General features: G+C 37.7%; 1 protein-coding gene across 2 annotated transcripts; it reads left to right on the top strand.

The window, feature by feature from the left end:
- The first annotated feature begins 8,011 nt into the window (after nucleotides 1-8,011).
- LOC115926621 lies at nucleotides 8,012-14,476 on the top strand. Of its 2 annotated transcripts, none has more exons than XM_030991498.1 (2): nucleotides 8,012-8,542; nucleotides 13,300-14,476. In XM_030991498.1, the coding sequence occupies exons 1-2, from the start codon at nucleotides 8,173-8,175 to the stop codon at nucleotides 14,412-14,414; spliced, it is 1,485 nt and encodes a 494-aa protein (XP_030847358.1). In that variant the 5' UTR covers nucleotides 8,012-8,172; the 3' UTR covers nucleotides 14,415-14,476. The 2 variants fall into 2 exon arrangements, with proteins under 2 accessions (XP_030847358.1, XP_030847359.1); XM_030991499.1 differs by having other exon boundaries at nucleotides 8,014-8,542; nucleotides 13,713-14,476.
- The last annotated feature ends 2,894 nt before the right edge of the window (nucleotides 14,477-17,370 follow it).

Genomic DNA, 17,370 nt, shown 5'->3' with positions numbered 1-17,370 from the left:
CCAAGCTCACACGCACGCACACACACACAAACACTGGCACACACCGATGCGTTTTGGTGTAAATCGAAGAACTATATGTACACATCATTATCTTATTAGCCTACATGTCGGAGGACATACGTGTAAGAAGGAATAAGACATCCTGAGGAGGATTGAAAGTTTGGTGCAGAACCAAGGATCTACGTTTACCATGCCAAAGGAGCACCTAAACAAACGTACACCCTGAGAGGGCATCAAACTTTAAACAATTTACAGGGCTCTAGAAGCGAGGAGGCAAACTGCAAGATCACTCAAAAACGCCGCGGGCTATAGCTAAAGCCGCTGTTCGTAGACGCTAGGTTAATTTTACGCGCGTAGCTATGGCAATTTAGATACGCGGGCGCGCGGCCTCATACATGTACTGTATGATGAACACCAAACGAAATTTCGAAAGGGCGATCGATGAGAATTTCGTATACGGTACCGTTTTTCATCTTTCTTTGAAATTAATTTCTGAGCTAACGAAGAATGCAGTATATAAAACAAATGTTGACTGCTTCTTTTCGCGTCACGGTGAAAACAATGGCCCTCGGTGAGCTCGCAACTGTGCCATGCCCCTCGACTGTCGTGTCGGGACATATCACAGTTGCGAGCTCACATCGGGCCATAGTTTTCACCGTGCCCCTCAAAGCAGTCAACATTTGTATAATATTGTTTGATAAATCTATTAGTTATTTACTATCTGCACTCCTTAAACATAGATTTGGCTGCCAAGCGCGTAGCCAGGATTTCATTTTAGGGGGGCGGTAGTGAGCACGCAAAGCGTGCGAATCACTTAAAGAGCTCCCTAGGCGCGAAGCGCGAAAGCTTTGAAAGAAGACGATTCGTTGTACCTTTCTCGACTCATAATCCTTGTCTGACTTCAGTCCGCCCCTCCTGCGCACAGCGCGGAAGCTTTGACGTATTATTAGACAAAGAAGACGATTCGTTGTACCTTTCCCGACCCTTAATTAATCCTTATCTGTATTCAGTCCCCGGCCCCCCCACTCAGGTTTCGAAATGACCGCATGCGTGTTGCCAAAATTTCCGGTAAAGGGGTACTTTTCGTGCGACAAAGTCCGGCCCGAGAATTGTAAAAAAAGGGGTGTATTTGACTTTTCACCCGGAGATTTCTTTAAAAAGGGGGTGTTTTTTCTTTTTTTCTCTCATCTCTTTGGACTCCTGAAAAATTATTCCGAATTTAGGGGGGTACATTGAGCATTTTTCCTGATTAAGGGAGGTCTCCAAGGCAGGAAAAGCCCGCGAAAAGCCCGCGAAAGGGGGGTTCGGAAATGTTGGCAGTCCTCAGATAGGGGGTGCTTTCAAAAAGAGGGAACAAGCATATGCGTACCCTAAATAACACTGAGTGGGGGGCCGGGATTCAGTCCCTCTCTTTCGAAGCGCGGAAGCTTTGACGTTTCATTAAATTATTAGAGCAAGAAGACGATTCGTTGTACCGTTCTCGACTCCTTTTCCCTTTTTCCTCCTACGTCCGCTCACTTTCTTTCTTCTCTTTCTCTCTCTCTTTTTTTGGCCGGCGTTTTTTTTTTTTTGGGGGGGGGGGGCGACCGCCCCCACCGCCCCCTGGCTACGCGCCTGTTGTCTGTTGAACCGGGATGTAATTATGTCAGTTAGCCTGTGAGCAAGTCGAATCTCTCGAGTTTGATGCAAGTGTTTAAAGACAGGTGACTTATTCTACCAGAAAATTAAATATTGTCATATGATGCTTTTAACTCATGATTTTATCATGATACCAATGGATGTATATCCTTACTTATCTTATGCAAAATACAACAGTCACTCAAAAAACGACGCGGGATAGCACGAAATGATATCAACATTTATTTCGATATTTTTTATCAGGCATTACGCAAATATAATCTAAACATGATTTTTTGTAATTCTGTTATTCATCAACTACTAGAACCCTTAAAAAGTAGGTGCAATAATTTGTAACGAGCCACTTATCAAAGATTTATTCATTAAATTGTATTCTTTGCGAAAATGGCCTGTTATTTATAGGACGTGGTGTACATTTTTTATAGTTTCATATCATGGCCCGATTTTATGAATGCGGTTTATCTCTATCATGATTTAAACCTCCGTAATTTTAGTAGGTGCTTGTCCTTGTCCAATAGGCGGCGACAATACGCTTACATCTGTACACGTTTCTGTATCCTTCTTTTAGTCGACGATAGAGATCTAAATCGTAAATTAGACCACAATTGTTTATATAGATCAGGTGGGGTATATTAAAGGTAGAAATATAGGTGAGGCAATAAGGTTAATAGATGATATGATTATCTATACAACACACGATAATATTCCTGGATATTTAATGGCAATAGACTTTGAAAAGTCTTTGATTTAATTCTGTGTCTCATATTTTTTGCAAAAAGTATTGCGTTCTTTTGGTTTTGGACCATAATTATGTAGATGGATCCAAACACTATAATGGCGCTTTGAGTGGCATTTTTAATTGGGGGGGGGGGGGGGGGGGGTATCTACCGGGTACTTTAATATTCAGAAAAGTGTAAGACAAGGAGATCCTCTATCTCCATACTTATGTATACTTTGTATAGAGGTCCTTGCTTATTCAATTCGTAAGGACTCTGCTATTCATGGAATTTGATTTGGTGATGTAGAGGTAAAACAAGTACTTTATGCAGACGATATGACCCTTTTGTTAAAGATACCACATCAATTAATATAATAGAAAAGCTGTTTGAATGTTTTGCACAAATTTCCGGTTTGAAAATGAATAGAGATAAAACTTTTACATTGTTGTTGGGTCCCCTCTCTAAAGAAAATATTGTAACCCCTTTCGGTAAATTAGTGGAGGTCATTAAAATATTGGGTTTAACCTTCTTATTAGACGTTGAAGTACGGGAAAGGATTAATTATAAAGAAATTCTAAGTAAAATAAAAAAGCTATTAATATGGTGGAAACAGGGATTTAACTTTAATGTGTAAAATACAATTAATTAAAACGTTTGTATTGTCGAAATTAAATTATGTGGCATCACTTACCCCAGTACCACCTTGGGTTTTTAAAGGAAATTGAGAAGTAAATATTTGAGTTTTTTATGGAAGGGGAAAGATAAAAAAATTAAAAGAAATGTGTTGTTTATAAATTATAAAAAGGGAGGACTTAAAATGATAGACTTCCCTTTATTTGTTTATACACAAAGAATTATGTGGATAACAAGACTTATACTAAGAGATTCTAAGATGGGATGGAGACAATCTTTTTAATATAAGACTCGTGAGGTGGGAGGTCTACTGATATTTTTTAGTAATGTTTGCCAAGCTTTTATAGTATGTTGGAAGTTTAGGCCCCGGTTTAGGCCGCTATGAAAGAGGTTTTGCTTAAAAAGGAAACATGTAAAAGATATGAAATTATTTTAACAATAAGTTTAATCGTTGGACGGACATTATGTACTTCGATGAAAATATATTTCTTAGAAAATATAGAAATTAATCATAGTCAATGGTGAAGGCGAAATTAAATTAACTAGGGATTTTCTAAGGATTGGGGTTAAATGAAACAGAAATAATTGGGCTTCACCAGCTATTTAAAAATATTCCATTGACAAGGAAAGATTTCTTGAAGAAAAATTATTAGTGTAGGGACACTGATTTAAATTTAGGATTTGTGTTTAATGGAAGAGTTAATACTTTGATTGACGTAACATCGAAAAATATATATGGGGCATTGTTGAATATGAAAATAGAAAAGTCATATGCAGTTGAACGTTTGGAGAGGAGATATAATTACTCCGATAAAGACATTCGTACAATATTTTTAAGACCTAGAAAATGTACTTTAAAAAGTAGGTTAAGAGGATTTCAATAAATGAACTTATATATACTAGGAAACATCCGTTTGCATTTAAATTTTCAATTAGTAATATATGCTCCTTTTGTGATAAAAAAAAATAATGAAGAGGCCTATGAGCATCTGTTTTTTACGTGTGAAACAATAAGAATTCTCTGGAGAGATTGTGGTGATCTTTTTAATTCATTGGATATTAAAAATATAAACTGGGAGTGAATTTACATTGGCATAAAAGTTTTAAATGTAGGGAAGGAGCAGTTAATTAATCACATTATACTTTTAATCAAATATATGATTTTTTTTATAGCAAAACTAAAAATAAACCCCCAACTCCTCAAGAAATTAAACGAAGAATGAGGTAAATGAAAGAGAGGAAAGAAATTTAGCTGAAGAGCGAAGTACATTTCCACACCACCTTAGGAAATGGGAAAACCTTCATACATAGGGATGGCGAGGCGAATATATCTATTTTCGGTTAGGAAAACAATGTTGGAACGGCTGCTATGCACTACTAGTATGTATACATTTTTGTTTGTAAAATAATAATTATAATTGCTTATATAGCGCCTAACACTTACTTTATCAGAAGTCTCACTATGAATGTGACTGACAAAGAAAGCGGACAAAATATACAGTTCCTCAGGTAGACAAAGGAACATCCCTTCACTGCTATTTATGTAAAAATGTGTAGAACAGGTGTCACATGCATATTCACTTTTTACATAATAGCAGTGAAGGGATGTTCCTTTGTCTACCTGAGGAACTGTATATTTTGTCCGCTTTCTTTGTCAGTCATATTCATAGTGTTTCTAAGCGCTCTACAATAATGCAGCATAATTGCCCTGGCTTTAGCAGTGCAGCTGTTACGCGCGCTGCGTTTCAAGGAATAAATTCCTACCAGGTGTGTGTGTGTGTGGGTGTGTGTGTGTGTGTATTTGTTTGTGTGTTTAATTGTGTATTGTTATTATATACATTCTTTTGAATGTTTAGTCAAAACTAATGAGGGCGGTTATGTTAAGACCATGGATAAAACTATGGTATACATCTAAATAGTGGAATAAATTAAGCGTAATTATTTGTTTACTGCCTCCTTTTCGACTTTAGGACAAGACTATGACAATCAAAAGTACACATGTGCATAGAGAGGTGGTATTTTAACGCGCACGTACGTGCGCGTAAACACTCGCTAGGCTAGGCCATCTCTTTCCAAATTTTTAATTTATTGAATTTTCTCTCTCTAAAAAAAAAAAAATAAGGTCTAAAAAGAAAATAAGCGGAAGGAAAGGGGATGGAAAGAGAAAGAATCCTAAAAATAGTCATTTATGACATGAAATTGTACATAATTTATAATGTATATATATTAATAATTCATAAAATAGTGTGTGGCAAAAATAGTCAACTGTGACTGATTGCCAAACAAAACCAAATCAACAACAACAACAAGGTATAAATCAACAACAACAACAAGGTATAAATCACTGATTAATACAGTACTCCTTGGTGAATAATGATGTTCAGATATAAATATCAAAGTGTTCAACGCTTCATGGAATGTGTACAAAAAATTATAGACAATTTTTTTTCTTAATATAACGGTGACCCCTCACCCCCCTCTCTCTCTCTCTCTCTCTCTCTCTCTCTCTCTCTCTCTCTCTCTATATATATATATAGGCCTATTACACTCTATGTAATGCAAACCGTCATCCTAACACTAAGATTGCTTTATATTTCTCTCTACAAGGCAGCTCGATTGCCCAGCGTGGAAGTTTGCACAAAACACTAGGCACGCACCAAAAGACGGAAGGATTGCTTTGTGCAGTACAATTGCTTTTTAATACCGAATCATTCCTTTTCTGGTCTTGATAAGCTCCATGGGAACCCCTTTAAACACCGATGAAGATTAATATTGCACTGGAGACAGTTAAATAATATTGAGTCTTCTGTAATATATGTATATACATAATTACAGAGGCTTCAAGATTATTTAACTGTCTCCAGTGCAAGATTGGAGGACAAAGAAAATGCAATAATTTTTCAATACTTCATTGCATTTTGCCCCGACCCCCAACATAAAAAAAAAATCTTCTATGTGGGCATGCCTTAAACCATAATGCATGGCCCTACAGAGGAATTTTTCCTGTTGGGAACTGGGGGGAAATGCAATGAATTATTGAAAATTTATTGCATTTTCTTTGTTTTTTTGTTTTTGTGGGGGCATCGACGTACCCTAGCGCCCGCTGCGTACAGTCATGATTCATTGGCTAAGCAATGGCCTCGTTGCTGTAAACCCCCAGGATCAAAACCGTGTCGATGTGCTATATTAGTGCCCTTTTATGAGGCATTAATCCCCATTACTGTCAGTTATGACTTAAGGACGTAGGTTCCCTAGTTGATTAGCATAGTAGCACACACATGCTTTAGCAGTCCCGCAAAACAAACACTCCCCAATTGTCATTCAATAAAATCTGAGAATGTATACTATTATCTAGATCTATTAGGTTAAATCATTGTCCAAATCATTCAATAAATTGGGGTAAAAATAATTATTCCACCATTATGACCAACAGTGTAAGAGAGGAAGATGAGAGAGGGACAGAGAGAGAGAGGGACACAGAGAGAGGGACAGAGAGAGAGAAATAGGTAGAGAAAATGGGGGTGGGGGAAGGGAGTGTATTTGAAGTTGTAAGAATTGCATCAGAAGACCCAGCATTCTTTGGTTGGGGGGGGGGGGGGGGTAGTGCACATGTCTGAAATTCTCACTCTGGTTCACAGGAAGAAATATAATTAAACAAATCATAACACAAAGTCAGAATTAATACAAATACAATCTTTATATCACTTAGACAGTTTATTACAAAAACAAAAGAACACCTTTTCTCATCTCATGAATTATAACCATTTGATAACCGGTTCGTAGCTGGCGCTATAACAACTTAGGGAGCTTTACAGAAGGCAACGTCTAATCATCCGGTCAGATGATAAGGAATTTGTCTCATTCAAGAGAACATAATCCATGACATATTGAGAACGGTGAGATGAGAACAAAGGAAGAAATAAATCCACGAATATGGCAGCTGCTAAACCATCGATATTCTTATATGATTATGGACAAGAAAGCTGGTAAAGATTCTGAAAATTTAAAAGCAAAAACCCTATTCCGCTTGACGTATACAGAGTGACAGACTGGCTGGCAGGGTCAATATTTAAACAGCTCCACCTCTGTTGGAGGGTGTAACAAGCTGAGCGCCCCCCTCTCGGATTCTCAAAAGCTGAATTGTTTCAAATACATCATAATCCTCCTTAATCATGGAACCTTTGACGTTTCAATAGAGAAAGTAGACGATTCGTTGTACCGCTCTCGACTCTTAATCCTTGTCTAAATTCAGTTTTCCCCCACCCGTGCGAAGCGCGGAAGCTTTGACGTTTCATTAACAATTTAGAGAAAGAAGACGATTTGTTGTACGGCCGGCCTCGACTCTTAATCCTTGTCTTTTTACAATTTTCAAAAATGTTTCTTTGTCTGCTCCTTTTTCTTCCTACGTCCTCCTCCTTTTTTCTCTTCTCTCCCTCTCTCTCTCTCTCTCTCTCTTTTTCTTTCTAGTACTCGCCTGACCATAATTCCCCTTTCTCTGCGAAAAAAGGAAGAGTAGGACCTAATAATGGCTTACTGAGTATAAGATAATATTTTTTCCCCAAAACCATTTGTTTCATATAGGCCTTTACAGTGCCTTTGATATGGAATCAATGACCAACATTTATAGTAGAAAGGTAGGTTATCATCAGCCTCAAGAAAAACGTTTGTAGAAGAAAGTTGAGAAAAATCATCCTATATACAAGTCATGTAGCTGTGAATGTATCCACCTGGACTAAAATAACATTGGATTTAACATGTAAGGTGCAAAGTTTGTCAATTGTATTACATAATTATGCATGCACCCCCCAAAAGAAATACATCACTCTCCAAGCCCCGAATGCAATAACCCCCTAAGCCCCTAAGCCCCCAACCACCCCCCTCCCCCAAGAAATGAAATCTAGAACCACTCCTGTCGCTGCCTATTTTGATAATGCAGTAGCTAACTTCCGAGCTATAGCTATGATCGATATATCTTCCTTCTTCAAAAAGTCCAGTATGTGTTTACGTATATGGAACCGGAACCGACGTAATCATGCGTTGTTCTTTCCCGATTCCCACAATTTTTTTTGTCCTATGTAAGGTTTGGCAATCTCTAAGTAGTATCAGGTTTTCGGAGCGACGAATCAAATCAAGCTTTGCAAAGACATTTCAAATCATTGTTCAATAATATTGTGGACAAGATATGGCATTGCCTATCTACTCTTCCAGTAACGAATCCAAACAAGTTGAAGATCTAAGTTCAAGCGACAGTACCGTCGAATTAGAGGATCAACCTGGCATCGCTGTTTGCTCGACGTCGGGAGGGCGTAATGCCAAGGAGACGATTCCATTGATTGGTCATGACAAAGACGAGGTGCCCTTTCTAATTGCCATGTCGATGACGATCACCGGTCTCTGGTGTTTTTGTGGTTGTTCTTGTGTTTCTTCGAACAGTACAGATAATGGTCCAGATTATCTTTCAAAGGCAGAGTTCTGGAGTCCTTCCAATACCAAGGAACCAAATACGACAGGTGCCGAACAACGGAGAGAAGCTCATGGTCAACATCAGAAAGGTTAATCAGAAAGTTATATATATATTTGGACAAATATATTAAGGTCAATTTCATGAAATCCTCCACAAACAGGCTCAATGAGCTTTTGCATGCCAAACTAATAGAATCGAGTACACATGCAAGCTTTCATCCATCATGACTTTTGTGGAGTTTCTGAAGCCCATTGATTGATTTTTCACTGTATATGGCTACACCCTGCTGCATAATTATCTTCACTCCAGTGATCTCGAGGCATATGACAGTAAGAAGTAGAACTTTTAAATAGAAAGAAAGAAAGCTTTCATTGCGGTTTGGGTTAAGACATGACGTACCTTAGAATTTCAATTTAGTAGACAACCGTTCATCCTCTCTTATGGACTTTCTCAAGGTAAGTCTTTCCTGTCATAATTGCCTCGAGATCACTGGGTGAAGATATGCAACAGGGTGTACCCATATGCAGTGAAGAATCAATCAATGGACTTCAGAAACTCCACAAGTCATGATGGATGAAAGCTTGTGTACAAAATTGAAATTCTAAGGTATGTCATGTCTATAGAAACTTAAACACTGTCATAACCCAAGCAATTGAGGTTTTATTTACTTCTTAAGTCTTATTGCTGCACTGGACTATTTCGACATTATAATACTCTAGCGCACTGGCGTACCTAAGGGGGGGGCAGGGGGCAGAGTGCCCCCCTGACGGGCTCCAGGGGAAAAAAGAAAAGAAAAGAAAGGAAAGGAAAGAAAAAGAAAAAAGGAAAAGGGAAGAAAAAAAGAAAAGAAAGAAAAAAGGAAAAAAAGGAAAAGAAAAGAAAAAGGTAGAAGAAGAGAAAAGGTAGAAAAGGGAAAAGAAAAGGAAAGAAAAAAAAATGGGGAAATTATAAAAAAATAAATTAAAAAAAGACCATGGCCGTACGCACCGGGGGGGGGGGGGCAGTTGACCCCAGATATTTTGAAAACGTACAGTTTTTTTCCTGAAAATGTAGTGTAGGCCTATACCAAATCCTTCAATTCTACTTTTGAAAATGCAAAAGTACCCTCATGACCAGTTCGGTCGCTCGAACTCCCTTCACTCCTTTCGCTTTTGAGATTAATCGAAAACTTTTAACACATCTTTCCCCCTCCCCCACCAGAAAAATATTCCGCATACGGCCCTGAAAAATTAAGACAAATGAAAATAGGAAAAATATAAGTGATATAACAAATTCGAAACTCTTCGCTGGCGCGAACTGCTTGCTAGCCTATTTTGTATTAAATGTTTTCACTTGCTCGTCCCCCTGAAAAAAGAAAAGGATTAGCATTGCCTAGAATACAATTGTGCCTGCCCCGACGGGCCCCGACCTGCAACCATGGCAACAATAACACACGCTGTATGTACCAAATGTTACTAAAAGAGACTTATTCATTTTTTTGCTTGCTCGCTATGCTCGCTCGCCAAAATGGAATTGACATCGCTAACGTGCCCGCCCCAACCTGCAACAACCAGTTAATAATTATGTACCAAACGTTATTCAAAGAAGTTTTGGTGTGCTCGTCAAAACGAAATTAACATCACCTTAGACATGATTTTGTAAGCCCTGACCTGCAACAAAAAAATCTGAAATTTATGAACCAATTATCATAACAAAAATTTTGCTCGCTCGCTACGCTCGCTCGACAAAATAGAAATAACATCGCTTTTAATAATCACGTCCCTGACATGGAACAATGAACCCAAGTTTTATGTACCATATTTTCCCTATAAAAGAGAAGTGATTTTTTTCACACGCTCGCTACGCTCGCTAGCTCGTGGAATTATGTGCCCACCACTTACCTGCTACAATATCAATAAAAAAAGAGAAATAAAGGGGCTTGCCTGCCCGCCAAGATGGGATTGACATTGCCTTAAACACGATTGTGCCCGCCTCCGACCTGCAACAATGAAACAAATTTGATATAGCAATTCATTGAGAGAAAGATGTATTTTCGCTCGCTAGCTAAAATGGGTATAAAATCACCCTAAACACAATATTGTTCCCGCGCCCTGCATGGGACAATATTGAACCAAGTATTAAAAAGAAGTGTTTTTTTTTCTTGCTCGCTACGTTCGTTTGCGAAAAATGAAATTAACGTCGCTAACAAGTGAATGTTCCCACCCCGACTTGCAACAATACCAGTTTATATACCAAACGTTACTTAAAGATTTTTTTCTTTGCTCGCTCGCTCGCCAGAATTGAAAATTAGCATCGCCTTTTTGTTTAGTTTCGGTCGCTTGCCCCCCCCCCCTGACGGAATACCCAGGTACGCCACTGCTCTAGCGACATTGATCCGTCAAAGATAAATAAGTCGTCCCTATTTTCACGAAGTGACGGATGAGCGCGAAATGAAAAGAAAGTTAGTTTTGAATAAATCGTTTTCAAACTTTCAAACTACATGTATAATCTCAACCTCTTTAATGTATCAAGAGCATTAAATGTTATATCATGGGATAGAACATCTCAATGTTTAGTTCTATGTTTAATTATTTCCATAATTTCTTATATTTTTGGGGGAAAGGAGCTGTAAACATAACCGTCACTTCGTGAAAACACGAAATTCAAGGACGCGGTGTAATATTGTTTTCACGAAGTGACGGCTCGTAGCCGCGCCCGTAAAACATACGGGATTTTTCTCTCGTGGATGGATTTCCCGAAATGGACACTAAATACGGAAAAACGTTATGTTTAATTGACGTACAGATAAAATAACTCGAACTACGAGATAGAGTACATTTTTCTCTTTCTGTAACTGCTTTTTTTATTCCTCTGTTTGAACTTTTAATACAACCGTCATTTCGTGAAAACACAAATTACATAGAACGCTTTGATTTCGTTTTCACGAAATGACGGCTCGTAGCCTGATTATCCTGATTATCTTTTGCAAAACGTTTACACGACAAACTCATTCACGACAGAATCATTGTCTTGAAGCTTACCGTTAAATGCATTTGGTTTGAATTTTGCTTAGGTATTTGGTACTGGATGATTTGAATGGTAAAAATGAACTTGTGTCCTATTAATTCTAGTCTTATTCATTTGCATTATGTTTTATTCATTCAAGTTATAATGTTTCTGACTGTTTTCAAGACAATATCTTTTTTGTCGATCATATAGTTCTATGTAGCTTGATATCTCACGGTAATTTTGAGAGAAAAGCAATCCAAGCAATGATTCCTGAATTGTAGCTACAATCGCGTTCGCCCTTGCTGCTCTTCGATAATATTTGACAAGCAGTATTAATTAATTTGTCAAAGACTCATGATACATTCGTTTAACAGTTGATTACCCTCGGTTGATTCTTTTGTTCGGATTATTTGGCGGGGAGAGATAGAAGTGAACGGTCTCACGCTTAACGACGTTGTATTATCATTATTATTTGTTCATCGTCTCTACGATGCTCTTTGAATAAAAAAACCATAATGTTAGGCTTCCTTTTTCAATTGTTGTTAAGGAGTTTTTGGTTGCACTCTGTAGATTATGATGATGTGTTTGATCTTGTTTTCTACACATGATGAAAATCTTCTGGGTGCATGCCAATAATTTCTTTATAACTATTCGGTGTGGCGTACACATGGCAATCATGGTAGATACAATTATGATCATCAGTACTGGGTCAAATAAATTGGAGAGAACTGAATTTGAACCCGGGCCATAGGCTACCCCCTCTCGTTCTCTCTCTCCCTCTCTCTCCTTCTTTATCGCCTTACTTTTCCCTCTCTTACCTCCCTTTGCATTTGTATGCCTCGATAATACAGAAAATAAACAATACGATTCTTCCTCTTCCCCTTCTTCTTCCTTTAGCCTACTAAAGGAACCTAATGTAGTATAAGCAGCAGTATTACAATCGCGTTTGCCTTTGCTGCTCTTAAATTATACTTGACAAGCAGTATTAATTAATTTTCCAAGGACTCATGATAAATTCGTTTAATAGTTGATTACCCTCAGTTGATTCTTTTGTTCGGATTATTTGGCGGCAGAGGCGGCGGAGCGACTTTTAAAGTGGGGGGGGGGGGGGGGCACCAACAAAAAAAGGGCACTTTCTGGGGAAAAGGGGCACCTTCAAAGGGAAATCGCAAAGCGAAAATGTACAATTTTTTGGCATTGGTATATACCCCTATATTGTGATTACATTATCACTATTTGTTTCTCTTTATACCTCATATAACATATTGCTTAAGCATCATACTTTGCAGTTGGGTGTGGTGGTCTGAAAATTCATTTGCGAGCGAGGATTAATTTTAAGAGTTGTTAGGTCCCAGTGCAAAAATCTTATAAAGAGGAAAAACCCAATCATGATGGGTTAGCACATTCTCATAACGGAAGACTAAAAAGACCTTAAATAAGTAACATAATTAAAACATCTATAAATGCGAGCGAGCGTAGCGGGCGAGCTTTGGAGGAAATTGATCTTAATCGCTTGGAATTAGGGCACGTTTAATGGTGAGAAGAAAAGGGGACACTTATCGAAAGGGATGAGCGCAGCGCGTATTTAGCCGTCACTTCGTGAAAACAGGAAATTCTTTTACTAGGTATTTTCTTGTTTATGTCATCGTTATAGTGACATAAATTAGATATTATTGTGTTTCGAAATTTTGTGAGGTTTAAGATGTTAGTGAATGAAGTCCAAAAATGCAACAAAAAAAAATGAAATTATATGCGATTTTCCTCATTACCGTCACTTCGTTAAAAAATGGACGAAGTGATTGATCTTCAATCATAACTTGAGAAAATTATAATCTTCATATGTTTGTGTATTCACAGATCACCAGGGATGTCACCAGGGATGTGGTAAAAGGATTTCTGTATACCTGGTTCTATGCATCATCATATTACAGGCTTTGGTTGCATTCTTCGTCGTCGACATAATCTTCTTCTTAATGTACACACAGCTTGATAATAATTATCTCTTGGACACGGCATCATTCCTTTGTCTCAACTTCCAAACGTTCTTAATCATCATCTACACGGTTATCACCCGTTTGGAACTTTGCTTTAGGAGGGGCAATCCTGCTTTCAATGCCTTGCCCTATGATATGGACACATGCGTGAGACGCGTGACACTGGTTCAAGCGTTTTACAATACTTCTGGGAAATGCTACTTGAAATCATGTAGTTTATTGATGATGGAGATCCTGATCTTCTTCTTGTTTCCTCTTTTGAACACAATCCTACAGATAGCGTTTGGGTTCTCGGTGTTCTTCACTGGTTGTGAAAGCAACTGGCAAATGGCGACTCTCGTCATCAAACCAGTCTTGTATCTTTACTATGGTTGCTTCTGGTATGTGGTGTACGTCCAGCGCGTCTACTTGAATTGCCAACTGAACAACGCACTAGACACAATCAGAAAACTGGCTGGGCAAACAGACTGCGATGGCGCTCGAAGATTGATCGATAGCATCTACTCGGAGTTCCACGTTGTTCGATATTTTACAGGACGGTTGATGGCCTTTACCTTGCTAACTGTAACCTTCCATACCTTTTGCTGCGCCATTTTGACATACTGTAAATTACCCATGGCTACCTCAGGAGACCTCTCTATGCTAACAATGCGTTGGATCGAAAACATTATGTTTTTTGTTGTGCCAATTTATGCTATCGGAGGAATCGACCTGGAGTCTCTTTGGACAAAATTCCGCCGTGTCCTCGTCAAATGCAAAGTTCAAGATCAAATTTTGTTTTGGAATGAAGTTTTGAGCTACGCGACTCAGATAGACACATTGGCGTCTTTCCCGCTGGTATGGACAGGGCTTTTCCCAATTGTGGGTACCATTCTGGCAGGGATAATCGCACGGAGAGACAGCATAAGTTTGGAGTACTGGAACTACCTATCTAACTGCACTAATTCAATGGAAAGCAATTTTAAGTGTCTGAATTAGTTGCCCTATCCTACAGGATAACATTACAGGTGACAGGAGAAGAAGAAGAAGAAGAAGCAAAAGGAGAAGAAAACAGAAATAAGTATAACAGTGAGAAAAAGAGAAAAAGACCCCAAAATCGAGGGGAAAAGGGAAAGAAGAAAAGAAGAAGAGGAAAAAGAAGGAATAGGAAAAAGGACAATAATTTTTAAATGTTGTAACAGCATAATATATTGGCCTACCACAAAGTCAACCACAATGCTTCGAATTATTTCACCAGAGCATGCCTACACTCGCCCACTTATAGGTAACTATTTTACCACGGCAACGCCAAATGGCGCACCGTATAGACGTAACTCACGAACGATATTAGTCCCGCCGCCGCGCGCCGCTGTCATTGCAAATTTCCGCACATCCATGTACATGTAGCTAGTGGGTTCGAGATAATCGCAACAGCGGAAGTTGCTCATGATTGGTCAGTAATTTCATTGAGCTCCAAACAGTTCCCTCCTTGGATGGAAATATTTGGAGCTCCATGATTAATTAAATGTTTAATCTATGACCACAGTCGCGTACGCATACCACACGCGTGTCACAACTATCTCTCTCAGTACGCTCTGCACTCACCCACAAGTTGGCGCCTCAGAAACGGCGCCGCGTCGTCCATTATCCTGTACACATGTCTAAGCTGCTTTTTTGGTCGGCGGAGTTTGCACGTTATGTGGAAGAGGTGTACATATAATACTTGTGTGTGTAAATAATTTTGTAGACAACTTGGTGAAATTTAATTGATAAGATTTCAAGTGTAGTGACATCTCCAACATATATTAATGTGAGGTACCATTTTTATGAAAGAAATGTTGATAAAAGAGGTTATTCATTCCTTTGAGAAAAAAAATCAGCTTATAATTCGCACAGACAAAGTCATGTACCTTTTTCTACCGTCTATTTTTCATTTTTTAATGACATGACTATGAAATAAAACTCAAGCGGGCCCTATGTTTCTTACAATATGCTCTTGATGAGGTGGTGATACAGTTTTTTTAATCGTAGATAATTTTAAAATGTAACATCATGCGTAGTATGATAAGGCTCCATATTAAGAATGTGCGCATGTAGATGTAAGAATAATCTTTAATTTAACCGGATTTTATTAACATCTGTGTAAGAGACTACATAATGAGTCTTAATGGAATGGTTATTTTGTGATATAAAAAGAGATTGATAGAGGAAATGAATTGAATTAGATTGAATTGAATTGGTTTATTAAGTAAAAACATGAAATGCAGCTTAAGAATAACATTGTCTGTTTTACAAAGTAATCAGATATTATTATAAGACAAACATCAAAATGCAAAAGGAATATAACAAAATAACATTGGTTACATCACACAGCAATATTATATACGATTTAGACAAATGTATCAAAGGTGTGAATAAGTATAGTTATCAAAATAAATTTAGGCAATGTCGTTAAATATTCAAGAATAAATTCTATTGAGCATGCATGCTCAGGAATATTAGGATTATTGTACAAAAATATCACCTTAGACAAAAAAAAAATTAGTTCAGTAAGAGAGGGAATAATTACACAGATTGATGTAACACATCAATGTGGAGAACCATCGACAGTGAGAGAGGAGCAATAAGCCGTTTTTCAAAATGCATTCAAATTTGTACAAACAATATGTAGTTTCGATAGACAGAATGTAAATTGCAAATACATCGGTTATTGCTAATTACGACAAACACCCTCTCTCAATCGGTGAAAATAATTATAAATTCACTGGTAAAAATGAGAAAAGGATATATCCGGTCGGGAGCAGAAGGTCCAATATGACATTAAAAGGCGTGGAAATACTTTTCCTTTTTTTTGCCCAAAAAAGTCTATTGAGGAGGAAGCAATCCTCGAATAGGGATACCATGCAATATAATTAATAAAATACCTGTTCAGGGTCTAAAATTGGAGATGTTAGACGGGTTTCCCTGTATAGGGTATCAAAACTACAACTTCGATCCACGTTTAGCAGGGTGCTTTTCAGAAAGCAGTTGATGTACAGTGATTTCATATGCAGCCACTCTTTTATGGAATAACTTGCCCGAATACCTTAGAAATATAGAAACGTACGAAAAGTTCAACAGTAATTTAAAAACACATCTATTTAGCACTTTGTAAGATCTCACAATTATGAACCCAGTGTACCATTTCCACTCCTTCTGTATTCTGTTCTGTAAAGCGCACTGAGACATGCATTATTATGCCATTGTGTTATGCGCTATACAAAAGCGTTTTACTGTCATTATTATTATTATTAAATGCTAAAAGAATAATATATACGTACAGACGAAAATAAAATGCTTATATAAAAATGTATCATGAAAAAAATATTGCTTATAGAAGTTAGTTAAGTTTCACATCATATTAAAAGATAAAATATGAATTTATATTACTTTATTGTGCTTTGTATGCGATGTCATACATCATTGATGTTTGTGTGTTGTGATCGTTTGTCTAGGGCTCTCTTAAAAGACTGCATTTTAACTTGTGAAGATGGGATCCTGAATGAATAAGCTGAAATCCATACATGAAGTAGTTATTATGATGTGCCAACTCCACCTGACTAATATGCTCCGAAAAGAGAAGAAAAGTAAGAGCTTGAGAAAACACACACACACACACACATGAAACAACTTATATCTAAACAGATAGACTGGAAAGCAGTATTTACCAAACGAGTTTTGAGGGCAATTAAAGAGAGAAACAAAAGTTTAAGGGATCAAAAAATGATGAATGTAATGAATGTAAATAATATAAAGGGGTGAACCCACTCCGAACGAAAAATAAGTTACCTTTTAAGATCATTTGCCCAAGTAGTCATGTTTGATTATGAAAAAGAATATCATAATACATTTCTTACAAGCTCTTGTATTGCACTGACGTATTTTGCAGGTGAAGGAAAGAATAATAGGCGGAGGA

The sequence above is a fragment of the Strongylocentrotus purpuratus genome, unplaced genomic scaffold, assembly GCF_000002235.5.
Source record: "Strongylocentrotus purpuratus isolate Spur 01 unplaced genomic scaffold, Spur_5.0 spur5_scaffold_2, whole genome shotgun sequence".
NCBI classification, from domain to species: domain Eukaryota; kingdom Metazoa; phylum Echinodermata; class Echinoidea; order Camarodonta; family Strongylocentrotidae; genus Strongylocentrotus; species Strongylocentrotus purpuratus.
The sequence above is the reverse complement of the archived record's forward strand: the minus strand, read 5'-3'. Positions and strand labels throughout refer to the sequence as shown.